The 22,679-nt window shown below is 36.2% G+C and overlaps 1 protein-coding gene across 1 annotated transcript in view; it reads right to left on the bottom strand.

Moving 5' to 3' along the window:
* The window catches only part of UBR3 (ubiquitin protein ligase E3 component n-recognin 3), a 347,537-nt gene that overhangs the window by 23,962 nt on the left and 300,896 nt on the right, over positions 1-22,679 (bottom strand). Inside the window, exons 32-33 of the mRNA XM_007953244.2 lie at positions 21,866-21,971; positions 11,393-11,493 (exon numbers count right to left, since the gene is read on the bottom strand). Of these exons, the coding sequence (XP_007951435.2) occupies positions 11,393-11,493; positions 21,866-21,971 (207 nt within the window). The remainder of the gene's footprint in view (positions 1-11,392; positions 11,494-21,865; positions 21,972-22,679) is intronic.

A 22,679-nucleotide genomic window follows, 5' to 3' on the forward strand; every position in this document is an offset into this window, starting at 1 on the left:
ACATATACATATATACACACATATATATATATTTATATATTTTTACATATTTATATATATATATATTTGCTAACCAACAGATCTGAAATTATAAAAGCAAAGCTCTTTATTCATCCATGGTATATATGTGAATTAGAAGCATTTGGCATAGTGGAAAGTGTGCTCCATCTTAGAGGATCAGAATGTTGTTAATGTCACTCAGTCTTGAAATAACTGCATAACCATGGCAAATCCCTTACAGGGCACCACGTCCTCAATAACAAAGTCTATGAGCTTGAATGTTTAAAATCAATGGGTGAAGGGAAAGTCAGTATTACAAAAGTGTGTGACCAGCACAATGACAAAAGGGAAAAGGAAGATACAGAATTATGCACAAAAGATATAGATAACAGAGGCAAATACTATTACATGCACAATACTGCATAAACAGATGAGAAGATTGGGTATGGGTAGGTGAACAGGAATATACCCATGACCACAGACAGATCTGGCTGAAGATATACTTACATGTGTATTTGTGCTACAAAAAAAATCTATATACATTATAGAACCAACAGGGGACAGGGTTGGAGTAGCTTCTCAGTGACAACCAAGCCCCTTGAGGGAAAAGGTCACTGGGCCTGCAGGCTCGGGATGATGGTCTAAGGGAACATCAAGCTCAATTGGCATAACACAGCACATAAAAATCTTGTTCTACACCCTACTTTGGTGAGTAGCAATTGAGGTCTTAAAAGCTTTCAAGCAGTCTTCTAAGATGCAACTATTGCTCTCCCCTTGTCTGGAGTAAAGAAGAGTGAAAAAAATCAAAGTTATATGGAAACAATTAGTCCAAGGATATGATGGACCATAGGGACCTTAGCCTTCATGACCCGAAACCGAAGAACTGGATGGTGCCTAACTGCCAATGCCAACTACTTGGAAATGGATCAAAATTGGAGATCCTGGATAGAGTGGGAGGAAAAATGTGGAACAAAATTCAAAAACACAAAAATGACCAGGTTGGATAGAGGCTGGTAGAAACCCCAAAACTACGGCCCTGAGTTATCCTTTGGGCCTGGAACTGGACTCACTCATTGATTAGCTCTCAGCCAAACAGCAGAAAGGTCTACAAGCAGAACACCTAGCCCAGGAAGATGCACCCACCTACCCTAAAGAGATGCACCCCTTGGATCAATCAACCGTGAGACACCAGAACAGCAGCATCTGAACAGAAGCAAAGTTGGACAGACAGGAATACACAGACAAGAAGGACATAGGGAAGGGGTAGTTGATGGGAGGAGAGCTATTTATTGTTGAGATTGTAATCAAGGCTGTGAAACCAAATGTGCATGAACTATTGAGAGTAAAACTAATCTGCTTTGTAAATTTGCACCCAACCCCCAATTAAAAAAAAAAAAAATCAACACTCCATTTACCTCCAAAGAACATGAGAAAGATCATGTAAGTTAAAATAAACAAACACATTGATACTCTAAGCACTTTGAGTTTCAGAATTCAATGGAAAGTATAACAATGCAAAAACAGTAGTAATAATACATAAAATGTCTGTCAACTTCTGGCACACATTCCTATGTGTCATCAAGTTGGTTCCAAATCATAGCAACCCTACGTACAAGAGAATGAAACACTGGCCAGTCCTGTGCCATCCACACCATCATTGCTATGCTTAAAGCCTATCGTTGCATTCACTCTACCAATCCATCTGGTTGAGGCATGATATTCTCCTCCAGGAAATGATCCCTTCTGACAAGACCAAAGTAGGTGAGATCAAGTCCCATCATTCTCACTTTCAAGAGCATTCTGGCTATACTACCTCCAAGACAGATTTGTTCATTCTTCTACCAGTCCACAAAAAAAAAAAAAAAAAAAAAAAAAATTCACTGCCATCGAGTCAACTCCGACTCATAATGATCTCTCCTTGGGCTTCCGAGGCAGTATCTCTATGGAGCTCTGGTGGCATAGTGCCTAAGGCACTTGACTGTTAACCAGAAGGCTGGCGGTTCAAACTCACCAGCCACTCTCAGAAGGAAGGTTGGGCAATCTACTTCCATAGTGATACCACCTCAGAAACCCAAAGAGGGATTACTATATGAGTCAGATCTGACTCCACAGCAGTGCGTTTAGTTTTTTTTTTTTTTTTTTTAATCTCTATGGAAGTAGATTGCCCAATCTCCTTTCCAAGGAGTGGCTGGTGGTTTGAAGCACCAGCCTTCTGGTTAACAGCCAAATGCCTTAGGCACTATGCCACCAGAGCTCCCAGTCCATGGTATATTCAGTATTCTTTGCCAATGGCACAATGCAAAAGCATCAACTTCTCTTCAGTCTTCCTTAATCATTGTCCAGTGCTCACATCCATATGAGGCTACTGAAAATACTGTGACTTGGGTCAGATGCACCTTAGTCTTCAAAGTGACATCTTTGTTCTTTCATACTTCAAAGAGGTCTTTTGTAGCACATTTGCCCAATGCAATATGTCATTTGATTTCTTGACTGCTGTTTCTATGGGCACTGATTATGGATCCAAGTAAAATGAAATCCCTGACAAGTCAATCTTTTTTTCATTTATCATGATGTTACTCATTGGTCCAGTTAGGAGGATTTTTATTTTATGTTGAGGTGTTATCCATACTAAAGACTGTAGTCTCTGATCTTCATCAGTAAGTGTTTCAAGTTCTCTTTGCTTTCAGCAAGCAAGGCTTATCACCTATGTGTCGTAAGCTGCTAAAGAGTCTTCCTCCAAGCCACGTTCTTCATAGAGTCCAGCTTCTCAGATGATGTGCACACATTAGGCACTTAATGAACGGTAGCTTACTAATCTTAATTAACATTTGCATATGCCTAACAACTTAGACAATTTCCTCAAATGTCTGTTCAATCCTCTTAACAGTCTCAGTTGGGCAAATGAGGCTTGGAAGGATGGGTCTGTCAGAGCTAATAAGCACCCACGTCTGAACTTGAATCCATATAAGTCTTTTTACTTCAGATTCAGTATTCCTTCTATTATGTTATGCTGCTTTCCCAGTAAGTGGTACTATCATTCAATCAGTTGCTAGATTAAAAAAAACTTGTAGGCATCCTTAATAATCTGCTGCCTCCTTTACCTCACCTTCAAACAGTCACCAAGTCCTGTCAATTTTACTTTTAAATATTTCTCATGTCAATTCTGCCACTCTGGACCAGGTTTCTGTTCTTTCTTGCCAAGGCCTATAATCCCAGTTTAAGTGGTTTTGGTGGGGGCTCTCAAGACCACTCTCAGATCTCAGCAAATGACAGGATACAAAGTATCCTAAAATCAGCAAAGGAGAATTACATGGGGTGAAGTCCAGAAGAAAAGTCTAGAATCCTTTCCTAGTGGAGTCACACAGATATTCACTAAATTCCCCCAGCAACAAGTTGCAATGATGCTTATGAAATGTCTACCAAGGAAATTCCTTAAGGACTCAGTACACTGGGTTTTTACTAGGGGCTAGTTGTGTAAGTACCCTCTGACTAGTATGTACCAACCTTTCAAACTCCAAAAGGTGTTCAGCATAAACCACATTGTTTGTACAAACAATTTATGTACAGTAAGCCACTTTTACCAGTTCTGGGAAATGAGGATAATAACACCACCCACCTTTAAAGAATTAAATGAAATAAAGTTTACATGCTTTAATACTTCAAAACTGATTGAAAAAGGCAAGTACTCACTAAATAGCTTTTGTTGTTGATAACACTATTTATACTGCTTATTTGATATCCACAGGTATTTCAATTCACAGCACCTACGGTGAGCAACGAGAAAGCACCAAAGCATTTTACAAAGCAGAGTGGTAATGTAAGGTTTGCATTTTGGAATATTCACTGCTGATGCCTAGAAGAAAAGGACTGAAACTGGGCAAGAGTTGAGGCAGGTAGCAAAAGTACTACGCATGGGAAATTAAGATGGTGTGAATTAAGGAAGAGCAATAAGGATGGAAAAAAATGGACCAAATTAGATAACTCTTTAGATAACAGAAATTGCAGGATTTGTTAGGCATTTGGAGGTAGAAGATGATGGTAGTTTCTCATTATACGAAGGGTAGATGTTAGTAGCATTGAGTGAAATTGAAAAACTGTGTGTTTGGGAAAAAGATGAACTGAACCTTATATATATTAAGTTTGAAGTCTATGTAGAAATTTGGGTCTAGAGCTTACTATGTAGTTGTAGTATGGAGCTGAAGATTTGAGAATCATCAGAGGATACAGTTGAAGCTATGGTAAAGGAATGAGATAAAATTAAAAAGGAAGGAGAAAGGAACAATACATCAAGTGGTGCCAGGAAGAGGTAAATGAAAATAAATAGAAAGAGATAGGCATAGGAACAGGAAAAAATGTTATCATTAAAGTCAAGAGAAGAGAGTAGTCCATCACTTAATTAAATGTTTTAGTAGAATGATGATAACTATAGAATATTCTGCTAAACACAAACAAAAAGATCTTAAGCAGGAGATAATATTTTACCACTCACATATAGTTTCTTTTCACTGGGAACTTTATAAGTTTTTATTATATTAAAAAGAGACAATCCATTAAAAGAAATGACAACTACTATAAGCATGTGGTGTAGTGGCTAAGACACTTGACTGCTAACCAGAAGGCTGGCGGTTCAAACCCACCAGCCACTCCTTGGAAGGAAGGGTGGGCAATCTACTTCCGTAGTGATACTGCCTCAGAAACAGGGGTCGCTATGAGTTGGAGCCCACTCGATGGCAATGACTTTGGGTGTCTTGGGAGCTCTGGTGGCATAGTGCCTAAGGCATTTGACTGCTAACCAGAAGGCTGGCAGTTCAAACCCACCAGCCACTCCTTGGAAGGAAGGTTGGCCAATCTACTTCTGTAGTGGTACTGCCTCGGAAACCCAAGGAGGGGTCACTATGAGTTGGGTTTGACTCGACGGCACATAACAATAACAACAAAAACATAAGCATATTTTAGCTTCTCAGTATAGCAAAGTACTAATTTCTGTTTTAGTAAGTTTTTATCTGTCTTTATTATAATTTTTAAAATATTTAAACTGGCAGTTTAAAAAGTCATAGGTTAACCTTAAGTTCTCACATTAATTTAGCAATTATTTATTTACTGAATGCTTGTTGTTGTTGTTGAGTGATGTGGACATGATTTTGACTCAAAGCAAGCCCATGTGGCAGGGTAGAGATGCTCCATAGGGTTTTCCTGGCTGCACTCTTCATGGAAGCAGATCACCAGGTCCTTCTCCCACAGAATTACTGGGTAGATTGGAACCATCAACACTTCATTGTAGTTGAAGGCTTAACTGTTAGGTCAAGCAGCTCCTTTTACTGAATGATTATCAGGTGTGAAACCAATGTCCTTTAGGGACTTTAGGAAAAACAAGAAATCAGTCATGTGAGATGTATATAAGACAAACCAGTTATACCTTCCAAGGTTGCAAAATAAAACAAAGTCCTTCCAAATACAATTATCAAATTTTAAAACGGAGAAAAAGGATTGAACATCCACCTTCAGTTAATGTTTTTTTTTTTTTTTAAAAAAAAAAAAACCCACTATCAATCCACCTAAGGGTGAAAGAAGGAAGATAAAGGCTTAAAGTATCTTAGAAGTAACCAGACTAAAAACGATTTTAAATTTTATGGTAGTGAAAAATTGCTAAGAGAATTAAACTACCAAATAGGTACAATATCTACCTAATTAACCAGATTTCAGAAGATTTATATGCATTCTTATTTGTACACAATTTATCATTTAAAATTTTTTTGAAACATTATCGTTCATGAAACAAAACAATATTTTCAATGGATATCACATATAAATCTTTGCTTATACTCCTGATATTTTTTCTGAGTATAAAACCCTGTTGTTGTTGTTGTTATGTGCTGTCGAGTCGGACCCGACTCATAGCAACCCCTCCTTGGGTTTCCGAGGCAGTATCACTACGGAAGTAGATTGTCCCATTGGAAGGAAGATAAAACCCTAGAAAAGGAGTAAGTAGTGTATAGCATATCAACATTAAACGGAGTAAGGGCTTGACTCTGGAATGATACCAGCAAAATCTGAGTAAACCAGATTTTTGTCAGTGAATAGGGCATAAAAACAAGGTGAGAAATGTTTAAAAACTAATAATTGAATAGTTATTGAGTACCCACTCTATGCAGTGACATTAGTGCTGGAATTACATCCATTTTAAATGGGTAATAATATTGTGGTTATGTTTGTTAAAAGAATACTTATCTTTTAGAGATACATATTGAAGGCTATAGGGATAAAATGACATGATGTCTAGGATTTGCTTCAAAAATAAGCCAGGGTAGGAAGGAGGAGGGAGTAGATGAGGATATAAATAAAACAAGAGTCACCATGAGTTGATAATTGGTAGGTACATTAAACTCTGCTCTCTACTGTTACATAATTTGAAATACTCTAAAATTAAAAAAAGTTTATTTTATGCTTTGGTTTTTAAGAAAGCAAAACCGAGTTATTTTCTTCTTTAATGTGAGTGGAAAATAATATGCACCCTACTATTTCTCCTCACAGGCCCTGCTTATGGCTCCTGAAAGGAGAGGATAACCTATAATCACCAATGCCAAATGCTCCAGAAACTCCTGAGGAGTCTGTATCCTATACACCATGGTCAAAAACAGAATCGTGAAGCTCCACTATGACAGAGGGGTGGGAAAGGACAACAACATGATCCTAACCTGAGTAAATGACCCTCCTAAAAAGATAATGATGTAAGGTTTTAATCTCTAGAGGTTTAAAAAGAAGGAAGAATTCTAGTCAAAGTCTAAGTTTTATGTGGATCTTCCAAGAGGGCTTCTTAAAAGAGAGGGTGAATTTCCTCTCCCAACTCTATCCTGCTGCCTAAAGTAAGATGGATGGCTGGAACTCTAGCAGCCATGGTGGAACATGAAGATGAGAGCCAACCATAACAACTCTGGTGCTGCGAAGTAGAAGGACCTGGCCTGCCTACCTCCAGACTTCTTTTTACATGAAAGAAAGATAGACTTCTATCTTATTTAAGCTATTGTGTTATTATGGGTTTCTTTTCTGTTGTATAAAGCCAAACCTGATCCAAAGTGATAAAATTTCCTTCACCTTCGATATGGAGAATTTATCATGAAATCTGAAGATAATCATGAATCAAAGTTAACTCTTAAGTTTAATCTTTGGAGACCAGTGATGTGATAGGTATTATGACGGTTAAGATATAAGGACATGAAAAAAGATAATATTTAATTTGTGTTTCTGATGACACAATTGGTGTAAAAAGATCTTTCAACCTGAAAATAGTGTTAAACATTAGAAAGTTTAAGAGGTGGCCAGGTAGGCGTCTGCATCACCTATTTTCAGATAAAACCATGAAAGCCATGAACCATTGCAGAAAACATAAACATTAATATTTTTCTTCATCTCCTTTCTTCTTCTAATAACAACCAATAACTAAACAGGTACACAAATAAATACTGTAACAATAAATACAGCTTACAGTAAACATACAGACACAGACAGTCCCTGGGTTACAAACATAGGACTTATCTACAACCCATAGTTATGAACCAACCCCATAAAGCCTATTAAAAATTCGAGGTACATACTATGGTCCATAATAATTAATAGGCACTACTTTGTGATCCCATCAAAACATTTTTTTTTTTACTGTATTATTACATTAACAATGTTTGTGTCTCTGGATGTGTTTAATTTTTTTAATGCAAAGAAAGGTATATTATGTACTCCATACTAAAACATTTGTCTACCAAACAATATTTTTTAAATGATATTTTTACAGCATGGTTATTAACTGAATATTGTGCATTTTTATGTAGGAATTTTCCTTAATCTATTCTATTCATTTAATCATTATTAGTAAATCAAGCACATCTGCCTTCTTATACTTTTATATTTTAGAAAACACTGCTAAATCTGTGATGAATTAAATTGACTAGATTCAGTTAATTCAATATATTACATTCTCTCTGGCATTAATTTCACCTTCTGTTGAAACTCAGAACCAACAGTTAACAGATGCTCTCTGATGATGAGGAAGTTCCACCAGTTGTAGCTCTCAGTTAGACAATGATACCACAGGCCCTTTTTCTTCACTGAAATCTTTTTCTTTTTAGATTAAATTCTAATTATAGAAACAAAATTACTTTTCTATATCAAGTTTTCTCTCTCCTTTTAGCTTTTCAGGTTCAAGTAATACTATACTTGTATGTAAAATGTATAATTTAAATAAGATATATAACTTCAAGACATTACAAAACAAAGTAATACTGCTTTAAAGTCTTATATTTCAAAATCAGTAGTAATAACACTACTAGTGTTAACTGGAAGAGAGCAATCAGGAGGAAACCTACATGACTCCAAGGTAACTGATTTCCTAAAGTCAAAAAAATTAACCAAGTGACACAAAGAATCAAAAGAATTTTAAACTAATTTTACAAAGAGATCATTTTTAATAAGGCCATTTAACAAGTTTAGATTTTACAGTCTGCAAACATAAAATAATTTAATGATAAAATTCATTTACAGTCAAACATACAACATACAAAAAAGCAACATTAAAAAGTATCTAAAGTTTGTGGCAATCCTCAATAAGTTAAACACAGAATTATCATATGACCCAGCAGTTCTACTCTTAATATACACCCAAAAGAACTGAAAATTGATGTTTAAACAAAAACTTGTCCAAGAAGGTTCACAGTAGCACTGGTCACAATAGCCAAAAGGTGGAAACAATTCAAATGTTCACAAATGGATTAAGTAATAAACATATGTGTATATACATACAAGAGAATATTGCTCAGCCTAATAGAATATTACTCAGCTATAAAAAGGAATGACGTATTGATATAAGGCACAATATGAATGAATCGTGAAAATACTATGCTACTAAAAGAAGTCAGACATGAAAGGCCAGATATGGTATGATCACACTTACATAACGTATCCAGAATAGGTAAATTCATAGAGACCAAGCGCAGATTGGTGGCTGCCAGCGGCTCAGAGAGGGGTGAATGGAGAATAGCAGTTAAAGGTATAGAGTTTCCTTTTGCAGAGATAAAATTGTTTCGAAAGTAGACAGAGGTGGTGGTTGCACACAGTGAATGTACTAAACCCTAAACCAAACCCATTGCCAGTAAGTTGATTCTGACATAGTGACCGTAGAGGACAAAGTAGAACTGCCCAATTGTGTTTGCAAGGCTATATTTACAGAAGCAGACTGCCACATCTTTCTCCTGCAAAGCAGTGGCTGGTCAGCTAAAACCACCCAACTTTCAGCTAACAGCCAAGCACTTAACCAATGCGCTACCAAGACTTCTTTTGTCAATTTACTAACGGCCACTCAATTATTCACTTTAAAATGGCTAAATTTAGTTATGTGAATTCACCTCATTTAAAAAAAAAAAAAGCTGAACAATTTGATGGTTTCTCGAAATGTTAAATAGAGAATTACCACATGACTGTACAATTCTACTCCTAGGCATATACCCAAGAGAAAAAGGAAAATACATGTACAAAGACTTGTACTTGAATATTCATATAAGCATTAATCATAATGGCTAAAATATGGAAAAATCTAAATGTCTATCAATTGCGAATTGATAAACAAAATGTGACATATCTGTGTAAGGGAACACTACACAGCAATAAAAAGGAACAAACTATTGGTACATGGAACAACATTTTAAACCAAACCAAACTCACTGCCATCAAGTTGATTCCAACTCAGAGTGACCACCTTTGGGTTTCTGAGGCAGTAATCTTTATGGAAATAGATTGCCCAGTCTTTCTTCTGTGGAGTAGCTGGTGGGTTTGAACCACCAACCTTCTGATTAGCAGTCAAATGCCTTAGGTACTACATCACCAGAGCTCCTTGGAACAACATTGATAGACCTATAAAACTTATGCTTAGTAAAAGAAGCTTGTATGACTCAACTTACACATAATTTCTACAAATGCAAAACTGTAGAAAAAAAGCAGATCAGAGATTGCCGGGACCACAGCCAGGGCCAGGAGAAGGGACTTAGGACAAAAGGGTAAAGTGAAATTTTGGGGGTAATGGATGTGTTCTAAAACTGATCATACTCATGGTTGCACAACTGTATAAATTTATAAAACTTACTGAACCGTTAAAATAGGGGGAAAAAATCTGGTGTATAATGTTACAAGTAACACTAAAGTAACTAAAACTGCTAGCATTAAAATGGAAAATGTGTGCAATTTACAGCAGTTATTAAATTGTAAGTTCCTATTATACCACTGTTCATGAAAAAAAAACTTTTGGTTGTGAAAAATATTTTCAATTAAAATAATACATTCACAACATTAGTAAAAATATTATGCTTGTTTGTTAGTGACATTTTATTCTTTTAAGAATTTCCTATTACATGAAATATCAGTTTGTCTATATTGAAAATAAGTGATTACTTTGTTCTCTTAAGTAAAAAGTTTTATTGGAAGATCAAATTGAACTACACACAAAGAATATCTCCCTATTAACAAGGTATTTATACACTCACATATGTTCATTGTGATATAATAACAAAAAAGCAAAACAAAACACTTAGCTTTCCAATATAGAATGATTAATGATTTGATGGAATATATTGAAAATTGTCAAGTGAAAACTAATGGAAGATGACGGAGGAATAATAAAAATACTGCTAAAAAGATCAATCATGGGAGAACAGAAGAGCAGTGTATGCACAGTGAGACCGCTCCAGGGGCAGGAGTGCACAGGAGGGAAGGGCACAGGGGCAGAAGTTAACTATAGGGAGGAAGTGGTAAGACAGCTGTTACACTGTGGGAAATTGTAGTCAATGTCATGAGACAAAATATGTATGAACTGCTGTATGGAAAATGAAATTGCTCTGTAAACTTTTACCCAAATCATAATAAAAATTTTATCTATATCTATATCTAATATAAAATTAATGCTCTTAATATTTAGTGCTATGATATTAGTACCAAGTAAAAATGGTAAGTCATCAAATTTGAATAACTCTATGATTATTATATTGAAATGTATATGCATGAAGATAGGGTAGGAGAATTAAACCTGACATTTTGCTTTATTTTCCAAATTTCGTTTTGTCTTGTCACTTTAATTTTTTTTAAAGCAATGGTTTTCAGAGCATTTTCCCCACATATTTACCATATTATAGACTAGAAAGCTGAAAAGAATAGACTCACGAGGGAAAAAACAAAGTATCTTTCTTTCATTGTCATCTTCTATAGATATAATCACTATTTACCAACAGTAGAAAAAAATAATGTTATGTATCACACAAAATTTCCATCAGACTCAATACTATATTTGTCCCTACGACCACTAAAATAAGCATTATACATAGTACATAACCTAAGAATCTGACTTACAAAGACGTACCTTTGTGTAAGGGTTGTGGCATCATTAGAATCTGGATGAGCAAAAGGGATGTAACATCATGATAAAAAATTGGAACCTCAAGCTGTTCTTCATTCCCTAGCCTAAAAGAAAAATACACAATCACTATGGACACTATTGTGTATCTTTTCATTAATTTTATATTTCACATATATGTCTATGGAACAGAAATAAAACTTTCATAAACTAAGAAATCAAGAGAAAAAGTTAGGGGTCAAATTTTTTTGCCTGAGAACTATTAGCTTTTAGACTGTTTCATATATTTTCTTAACTCTTCCTAATATGAAAAAATTACAGAGGCAAAATGTATTGTCATACTGAAGTAACAACTGAGATACATTAATTTAACCCTGAGTTTTCTGATCTCTTAAGATTACAGAACTTAAGTGAAGCATCAAATGAAACATGGGAGGATCAGTTTCACTAAAAATGGGTAACACATAGGAAACTTGCTACCACAAACAGCACTAAAGAGTAAATCACTCATTACAAATAAGAACAAGATACAGTTTACAAATCAAGTTACACTGAAAAAGCAGGGTTAATCTCTCGTTAAAAAGTTGTTTCAATTTGATGACTACCATAAATTCAAATGAAATCTTTTAACATTTGCAAAGTTTTTTTTTTTCCTTTTAAAAAAAGATAATAACCATTGTTGTTGTTGTTGTTATGTGCCGTCGAGTCAAACCCGACTCATAGCGACCCCTCCTTGGGTTTCCAAGGCAGTATCACTACGGAAGTAGGATTGCCCAGCTTTCCTTCCGAGGAGTGGCTGGTGGGTTTGAACCACCAGCCGTCTGGTCAGCAGGCAAGTGTCTTAACTCAAGTTAAAATACACTATGTTGCTGTTGTTGTTATTTGCCATCGAGTCGGCCCCGACTCATAGCGACCCCTCCTTGGGTTTCCAAGGCAGTATCACTACGGAAGTAGGAATGCCCAACCTTCCTTCCGAGGAGTGGCTGGTGGGTTTGAACCACCAGCCTTCTGGTTAGCAGTCAAGTGCCTTAGGCACTATGCTACCTAAAATACACTATAAAATACAAAATAGTAATTCTTAGGCATGTATAATCCAGAAAAATCAAATGCCATCAAGCTGATTCTGACTCATGGCAACCCCCTGTGTGTCACAGAACTGTGCTCCACAGGGTTTTCAATGCTGGTTTTTCAGAAGTAGGTCCCCAAGCCTGTCTTCTGAGGTGCCTCTGGGTGAACATGAACCTCCAATCTCTCGGTCAGCAATCGAGCACATCAACTGTTAGTACCACCCAGGGACTGCATACTATGACAAACACAGACCATATCATAAAGCAGATATTATTATTTAAAAAAATTAAATGTACTCCTTCAGAAGGTTAAATTTTTTCACCCCAGGTATAATTTTTAATGTCAGTGAAAAAAAAAAAAAATTTAAACTTCCAGAATTAGCTTAATTCTGAAGCTACACCTCAGACTAGACTTGTATGATTTTAGGCTTTGCAGGCTACCTGTCTCTGTTCCATATTATCCTTTGTTTTGCTCTGATTTTTTTTAGTAACTCTTTAAAAATATAAAAGCCATTCTTAGCTTACAAGCCATACAAAAACAGACTTCTTCTGTCAAATTTGGCCCATAGCCATATTTTTCCAATCCCTCAAACAGATCAAAGGGTTTTTTTTAAAAAATAAAGTTTGTTATTTTCAAGTTCTACTTCTCAAATTAGTATACTGCATATTAATTTCACAAATAATAATAGACTTTTACAAGTAGGTGAGTATCTTGAACTAAAATACTACAAGTGTAAAGTTGTATGAAATGATTTTTTGGCTCATGCCCTGAAACAAATGTAATGGTTAAGGAATGAATTAATTTTAAAATTTTATAATCCCTACATTAAAGGAATATACCTATTTCAATGATAGAAACAGTCACACAAAATTACAGATTAAGGACTGTAAGAGATAGGAATCCAGTGCTATAAGGAGTGCAAAAAGGGAAGTATGCATCCTGCTCAAACATGGGGAAAAGTCAGGTCAGGGAAGATTTCATACAGGTGGAAATATTGTTAGACAGTCTTGAAGATGGATCGACTCTTACCAAAAGGGGACTGGGAGGAACAGAAAAGGTGTCAAGAGGACAAGGCAAGTATAAAGATAAAAAAAGATCATTAAAAAAAAAAAAAAAAGCTTATTAAGAACAAGTAATCCAGTATGTTTGGAATATCAATGCATAAGGAAGATATGCAGGAGAAGGGTCAAAGGCAAACAGAGACCAGACCATGGAGGGTCTTATATACCATGGATTTGGATCAAAGAGTATGAAAAGTCTCCAAGGACAAGTAAATAGGCAACTACAATGAAGTACATAGATTGCTACAATATATGTAAACCTGGCATGCAACAGACGCAAACAAGGGGTCTCCTAATTCAGTCTGCGGCTGATAGGAATAGGGCAGAGCTGGGTGCAGGGGAGAAAGGATTTGTGAAAAGGAGGTTTACCAAAGAGTTTAAATTTTGACCTGAAACCAAGCTAAAGTTAGCCTTTACATAAAAAAACACTTCAAATTCTTTGTATGATACCAAAAACACATATATATGTATGTGTGTGTGTTTGTGTCTATCTATATATATATATACGTATGTATGTATGTATGTATAAGAAGACGGGTCAATGTACTTCCATAAAGATTTACTGCCCTGGAAACCCAATGGAGGTTGCTATGAGTCAGAATCAATTCAATAGCAGTGGGTTTCAAACCAAAAAACCAAACTCACTGCTGTCGAGTCGTTTCTGACTCAAGCAACATATATGTATGTATATACGTATATATGTATGCACATATGCGCGTGTATACCAAAAATCCAAACTCACTGCCGTTGAGTCGATTCGACTCATAGCAACCCCTCCCTGGGTTTCCGAAGCAGTATCTCTATGAAAGTAGATTGCCCCATTTTTCTTCCAAGAAGTGGCCAATGGGTTTGAACCACCACCCTTCTGGTTAGCAGTCAAATGCCTTAGGCACTATGCTACCAGAGCTCCTGTGTGTGTGTGTGTGTGTGTGTGTGTATCTATATAAGTATATATAAATATAAATAGATAGGTAGGTGGGTAGGTAGATAGATAATCGATAGATATTGTGGTGGTTATGTTTGTGTGTCCACTTGGCTGGGCCTGGTTGAGTGGCTGGGCAGCTGGTGGTAGTTATTCTCCATGATGAGACTGGCAATCAACTCCATGGTGGGATCAACCACAAGCAGCTGAGTAGCTGCTTTGGATATGTGGTCTGCTTCCCATATATAAGCAGCAGCTTTGGGAATGGTCCCTAGCTTACGGCACGGATGGACCCTGCATGTAGCCGTGTCATTGTTCAGCAGCCTGCCACGCTCTGCCAACCTTGGGACTTACAATGGACTTGAATGAATGGCCTGTTGTGTGGTTTGGTAACATCGGGACTGTGCCATTTTATTTGTCGACCTTAGGCTTGTTAGCCTCAGCAGCCAGTAGCTGCCTGAGTGAAGAAAAGCCTCCAGCTTCAGTGGGCCGGGAGCAAGAGGCAGAGCTGAAGCCCAAGGTCGAGGGGCTTTCATCCTGCCTGGAGGCCCGGAACTTTGAACTTGGACTTGAAGCCTCCAGACTGTGAGAGAATAAACTCCTGTTTGTTAATGCCATCCATTTGTGGTATATTCTTGTCAGAGCACTAGGTAACCAAAATATACATACATACACACACACACACACACACATGTATATATAAATAAAATAGGAATGTTCCTAGCTGGGAAGACAATACATTATAAAGACATCTATTCTTCTATATTTATGTATGAGTTTAAAATAATTCTAGTCAAAATCACAAATAAGAGGAAGGGTTTAGAAAATGGTCCTAAAGATTATCTGGAAGAATAAACAAGTGAGAGCAGCAAATGAAAATTAGGAGATGTGGGGAGGAATAAGAGGAACCTAAAACAATCAGCTACTCACACACAATTTATCTCTTCAGTAAGCATAACAGCATGATATTATCATAGAAATAGGCTCAGAGGCCAATAAAAGAGGAAAGCCCCTAATTGGCCTATAATGTTACATAAACGGTTAAGCACTTGGCTGTTAACTATTAAGGCTGACAGTTGAGACCCACTCAGAGGCTCCTCAGGAGAAAGTCCTCACTACTTGTTTCCAAAAGACCTAGGAAGCACAGTTCTACCCTGAAACACATGGGGCCATCAGGAGCTGGAACTGACTTCATGGAAAGTGGTATTTATATAATAAACAGGACATAAAATTGCTGGAAAATGTAGCTGGTTTTTGTGGAAATAAATTTTAAATCTTTACTTAATAATACTGATGAAAATAAATTCCAAGTAGATTATATATTTTTAAAATCATCTCTACAAAAATTGTTAGAAGAACATATAGGTAAATATTGCAAATCCTAAGATTAGAAACACATTGCAATATTGGCTACAAAAATAAACAATAGCTAACAAGTTTGAACTGCCAACCTTCCGGTTAGCAGTCAACTGCCTTAGGCACTGTGCCACCAGAGCTCCTTAGCTAGCATGTAGGTTGTAAAATTTTAGATTAATTGAGATGATATATGCAAAGCACAAAATGGTCAATGTATAGTATGTGTTCACAGCATTTACCATTTTAATGTATATTAAATGGGGATGGGCATGATAACTATGAAAGTAATAGAGGGAAAAAAAAGAAATATAAGCCTGGAATCAATTCACCCCCATGACTCAAATGACAGACAGCCCTATAAAAAAACAAAAACTAAACTCATTGCCATTAAGTCAATTCTGACTCATAGTGACCCCTATTGGGCTTCTAAGGCTGTAAATCTTTATGAAAGCATACCACCACATCTTTCTTTCACGGAGCAGCTGGTGGGTTTGAACCACCAACTTTTTGGTTATCAGCCAAAAGCATTAACCACTCACTATACCAACAGAGCTCCTTATAGACAGCTCTATAAGGTAAAGAATATCACCAGGGAGGTATGCACTCCTTAGAAGAACCAACCATATGAGATTAAAGGGGAAGCATTATTTGCCCGAGGATAAAGCTCTGAAAATAAGAAGGGATAGAAAAGAAGACAAATGGAAACATGAAACACAGGGTAGAAGTTAGGATGAGTGCTATTACATTGTGGGGATTGCAGTCACTGTCACAAAACAAAACATGTATGAACTGGTAGATTGAAACAGATTTTCTCTGTAAACTTTCACCCAAATCTCAATAAAGTTTATACACACACACACACATACACATATCTCTGACTGATTGGACTAAATGAAAATTTTAAATTTTACCATGCCAACAAAAAAATTATAAAGTTAAAATGCAAACATATTTTGGAAAAAAGTATCAAGTAAGACAAAATAAGGTTTAATATGTTAAAACACAATAGAATTATTCAGATTTAAAAAAAAAAAAGTAGAAGCCCTGAACAGAAAATTCAGAGTGACTATACAGTAGATAAGGAAATACTTCATGTCACCAGAAATCAATTAGATTTCTATTACTTTGAGAGCTGCTCCTCAGAAGGAAGGTTGGGCAATGTACTTCTGCAGTGATACCACCTTGGAAACCCAGGGAGGGGTTGCTGAGTCAGATCTGACTGGATGGCAGGCAGTGAGTTTGGTTAGGTTTAACTTTACTTAAAAGGTTTCAGAACCAGTAATTGTGTTGTGTACATCTACCTATCATAGATTTGAAACTTCAGTTAGCTAATTAGGGACTAGTGTGTTTCATATGTTTGTTTTTTTTTTTAATTGAAGTAAATATGTAGATAAAAACACATTTGCCATTTCAACAATGTACAATTCAGTGACATTAAATATGTTCATCATGTTCAATGGTGGCATCCCATTCTGTATCTAACATATCAGCCAAAAAAAGTTTTCAATGTAATAATAGTTAAGAATGAGGGGAATGGGAACATTCTTAAATTGCCAGTGGAAATATATATTGGTACAATATTTCTGAAAAGCATGTTGTACTATGTATAACAGTAGCTGATATTCTGAATATTTATCAAACAAATTACTAAAGTTTTAAAATATTTGTATGCTTCCATCTAGTAACTCTAGTGCTTTTTTTGTTCTATGTCATAAAGACTCTGATAAATGACTGGATCTATGTCTGGAGTAAGGAGCCCTGGCATCACAACAGCTAAGCACATGGCTGCTATGTGAAAAGTTAGTAGCTGAACCCAAATGTGATTCTAGGGAGAAAAGACCTGGTGATCTGTTCCTGTAAACATTACAGGCTGGGAAACCCCATGAGGCATCAGTTCGACTGTGTCTTATAGAGTCGCTATGAATCATAATCAACTCAGTGGCACACAACAACAGTGTGGCTAGGGTGGAAAATGTACAAGATGAACTTGCATCAGCTTGTTGTGCCAGAAAGCAAGGATATTATCAAAGACTACCTGCATTATGCCAAAGGTAACAAAAAAGTCAAACAAAACTACCTGTGTCATGCCAAAAGTAACATAAAACTCAACCTGAAGAGATTCTCAGTAACTTAAAATGGCACTATTATCATTAAAAAGAAGAGTAACTACACTGGGCTGAAACACATCAAACATAAAAATCCAAGAGATCAAAAACAACCAACCTACTGTAACCAAAACTTACCAGTTGCTAGTAGAAGTAGCTAGGGCATCAATACATGCCTTTGGAAATTAATAAATTGGGAAAGAATCAAGTATTCATCTTGCCAAGCTATATTTTGGGATAACCAAATAGTTAATGTATGATAGTTTCTTTATAGAAAACTCCCAGCTAATAAATCAAAAGAGGTTATTTGTTTAAAACAATAATTCTTTGCGGCATCTAATGAAATACTGGATTTAGGTAGGCAATATCATTGGCTGCTAAAACTACTCGATGAAAGGTTGATGGAGAACTTTCTAACAGAGTGATCAAAGTCCACCTGAATGAACTGATCAATTCAGATATAAAAAGAAGAAAAAGCAGTCATTTGAAGCTCCATTGGAATGATTTATCCGAATGAAAATCATTAAAATTTTAAGACAGCTTCTCTCATTTGCTAGGATCATTTATGTAATTTTTAGAGTATAAGAGTAACCACCACACATCTGTCATTCTGACATACTGTGGTGGCTTGCGTGTTACTGTGATGCTGGAAGCTATGCTACTGGTATTTCAAATATCAGCAGGGTCACCCATGGTGGACAGGTTTCAGTGGAGCTTCCAGACTAAGACAGACTAGGGAGAAGGACCTGGTGACCTACTTCTAAAAAAAATCTAGCCAGTGAAAACCTTACGAATAGGAGCGCAGCACTGTGCGATCAAGAACCAGAAGATGAGCCCCTCTCATTGGAAGGCATTCAAAATATGACTGAGGAAGAACTGCCTCGTCAAGGTAGAGTCAATCTTAAAGATGGGAATGGAATAAAGCTTTCGGGACCTTCGTTTGCTAATATGGCACAACCCAAAATGAGAAGAAACAGCTGCAAACATCCATTAGTAATCAGAATATAGAATGTACAAATTATGAACCTAGGAAAATTGGATGTTGTGAAAAATGAAATGGAATGCTTGAAGACTGATATCCTAGTCATTAGTGAGCTGAAATGGACTGCTACTGGCCATTCTGAATCAGAGAATTATATGGTTTACTATGCTCAGATTGATGATTTGAAGAGGAACACATTCAATGTCAAAAAGAACATTTCAAGATCTATCCCAAAGCACAATGCTGCAGTGATAGGATAATACTCATATACCTACAAGGAGGACGAATTAATATGACTATTATTCAAGCTAACGCACTAACCACTAATGCTGAAGATGAAACTATTGAAGATTTTTTTAAAAAATCAATTTCTGCATTATGAAATCAATCAAACATGCAATGAATATGCAGTGCTAACTCTTAGTGATTGTAATGTGAAAGTTGGAAACAAAGAAGAAGGATCAGTAGTCGGAAAATATGGTCTTGATGACAGAAAAAACACCAGAGATTACACGATAGAATTTTGCAAGTCAAATAACTTACTCACTGCAAAAACATTTTTGCAACAACATAAATGGTAACTTTATACACATGGACTTCATGAGATGAAATAGACTCAAATTGACTACATATGTGGAAACAGACAATGGAGAAGCTCAATGTCAGTAGTTAGAACAAGGACAGGGGCCAACTGTGCAACAGACCACAATTTCTGAAATGTAAATTCAAATTGAAGCTGAAGGAAATTAAACCATGCCCTTGAGAGCCAAATTACATCTCAAAGATATATCCCAGGGAAATTTAGAGACCATCCCACGAATAGATATGATGCATTGGAAACTAACAACTGGAAGACTAGACAGTTGTCAGATGACATCAAGGACATCACACGTAATGAAAGCAAAAAGACAGGAAAAGAAGAGAAGACCAAAATGGATGTCAAAAGAAACTCTGAAACTTGCTTGAACATATAGCAGCTAAAGCAAATGGAGGAAATGATGAAGTGAAAGAGGTGAACAGTTTTCAAAAGGCAGCTTGACAACGGATTATAATAAAATGTGCACAGAAATGGAGTTAGAAAACCAAAAGGGAAGAACATACTCAACATTTCCAAAGCTAAAAGAACTGAAGAAAAATTCAAGTCTTGAGTTGCAGTATTGAAGGATTCTATGGGCAAAATATTGAATGACACAGGAAGCATTAAGAGAAGATCGAAGGAATACACGAAGTCATTATACCAAAAGAAGTGGTCAACATTCAACCATTTCAGGAGACAAAATACAATCAAGAACCAATGGTACTGGAAGAAGATGTCTAAGCTTCACTAAAGGTACTGGCAAAAAACAAGGTTTTAGGAACTGACAGAATACCAACTGAGATACTTCTACAAACGAATGCAAGGCAGAACCACTCACTTGGCTATGTCATGAAATTCAGAAGACAGCTACCTAGCCAAGCAACTGGAAGAGATCCATGTATGTGCCCATTCCAAACAAAGGTGATCCAATAAAATGGGGAAATTATCAAACAAAATCATTAGTAGCACACTCAAATAAAATTCTGTTGGAGATAATTTTAAAAGACTAGTTGCAGTACATTGACAGGGAACTTCCAAAAATCCACACCAGATTCAGAAGATATGGAATGAGGGATGTTATTGAAGATGTCAGATGGCTCTTGGTTGAAAGCAGAGAATACCAGAAAGATGACTACCTGTGTTTTAATGACTATGCCAAGGCATTTGACTCTGAGGATCATAACATATCATGGGTACTATTGTGAAGAATGGGAATTCCAGAACACTTAGTTGTGCTCACGAGGAAACTATATGTAGACCAAAAGGCAGTTATCAAACAAAATAAGGAGATACTGTATGGTTTAAATGAGGAAAGGTATGCATCAGGGTTGTATCCTTTCACCTTACTTATTCAATTTATATGCTCAGCAAATAATCTAAGAAGCTGGACTATCTGAAGACAAATACAGCATCAGGATTGGAAGAAGACTCATTAACAACCTACGATATGCCAACAACACAATGTTGCATGCTGAAAGTGAAGAGGACTTGAAGCACTTACTGATAAAGATGAAAGACTAGTCTTCAGTATCAATTTACCTCAACATAAAGAAAAGAAAAATCTTCAAAACTTGACAAGCAACACCATGATAAATGAAGAAAAGTCTGAAGTTGTCAAGGATTTCATTTTACTTGGATTAACAGACAATGCCCATGGAAGCAGCAGTCAAGAAATCAAAGGATGTACTGCACTGGTCAAATCTGCTCCACCTCCCTGCCCCCCTAAAAAAACCTTTTAAGTGTTAAAAAGCAAAGATAACATTTTGATGACTAAGGTGCACCTGGCCCAAGCCATGGCATTTTCAACTGCCTCATATACATGGAAAAGCTGCACAATGAATACGAAAGACCAAAGAAGAACTGATGCCTTTGAATTATAGTATTGGCAAAGAATACTGAACATACCACTGACTGTCAGAAGAATGAGCAAATATATCTTGGAAGAAGTAAAGAAGAATACTCCTAAGAAGTGAAGACAGTGAAACTTTTCTCACGTACTTTGGACATGTTATCTGGAAGGACCAGTCCCTAGAGAAGGACATCACCCACAGTAAAGTACAGGGTTAGAGAAAAATACAGGAAGACTCTTAGCATGATGGACTGATACAGTGGCTGCAACAATGGGCTCAAACACAGCAACGACTGTGGGATCGTGAAGATGGTGCAGAACCAGGCAGTATTTTGTTCTGTTACATATAGTGTCACTGTGAGTTGGAACCAACTTGACAGCACCTAACAACAACATAATGGTAAACTGTTTTCAACTTTTATTTTGTATTTCTGTGTCTCATAAGGAAAATGTGAAAATAAAAAAAAATTCATGCATTCATAAAAAAGTTTTAATCCTATTTTTATACTTATTTATAAAGAATAGTTGTAATTGACATTAATCTTTCAATAATACTTACTGTGAATTCATGCCTTCTATTAATTGAGTGAGTTTTCTCCAGGGATTATACTCAGTATCAATGCTATAGAGCCGCATGTGCAAGGCTAATACATGGAACAACTGATCTAAATAAATTGGAGAAAAGGGAATTAGAAAGTTCACACGATTCTTTCACAATAAAATTCTGACTACATTTCTAATGAATTCATAAAGAAATTTGTTTCTTATCCTTATAATTGTAATTTACTAAGTTTAGGTATCAACTATTTTATGCCCTCTTTTAAGGAAAAATCTGGGCTATCTTTATGCCCAGTCTAAATACAGGAATGGCTCGTTTTCCACATACCCTGCCACAGATCCATTTTTCCTTGACTTCATGCTGCAGATCTGTCAACTTACATGTCTTAGTACTGTGGTCCCCTCCGAACCAAAATTTACTATAATCTTCAATACTCTAGTCTCACAAAGAAACCACAACTATTCACTTAATACAAAGTACCTTTTAAAAACATCTATCATTAGGCATGTCATAAACCCAAGCATACCTAGATTTACACAAAAGATGGTCTGTAAGTCAAAGGACAAAGGAAAACTCTTTTGTGAACTTGATTATAACTTCTGCTTTAAATTTTTGATTTTTATGACTTTAATTTTCCCCAAACCATGTAATTTAAAATATAATCTTGAAAATTGATAAATATTTCTTAAACTTCCAGACCTATCTGCCTGAAGTAGAATTTTAAGTTACTTGCAGAAGAAAATGTCACAAATATAGAAATATATATATTTAGCATAGAATAGGGACCATACAAGATTTGGTATTTTAACTCAAT

The sequence above is a fragment of the Orycteropus afer genome, unplaced genomic scaffold (assembly GCF_000298275.1).
Source record: "Orycteropus afer afer isolate SDZICR_OR568_19922 unplaced genomic scaffold, OryAfe1.0 scaffold00001, whole genome shotgun sequence".
In the NCBI taxonomy this organism is placed as follows: Eukaryota; Metazoa; Chordata; class Mammalia; order Tubulidentata; family Orycteropodidae; genus Orycteropus; species Orycteropus afer.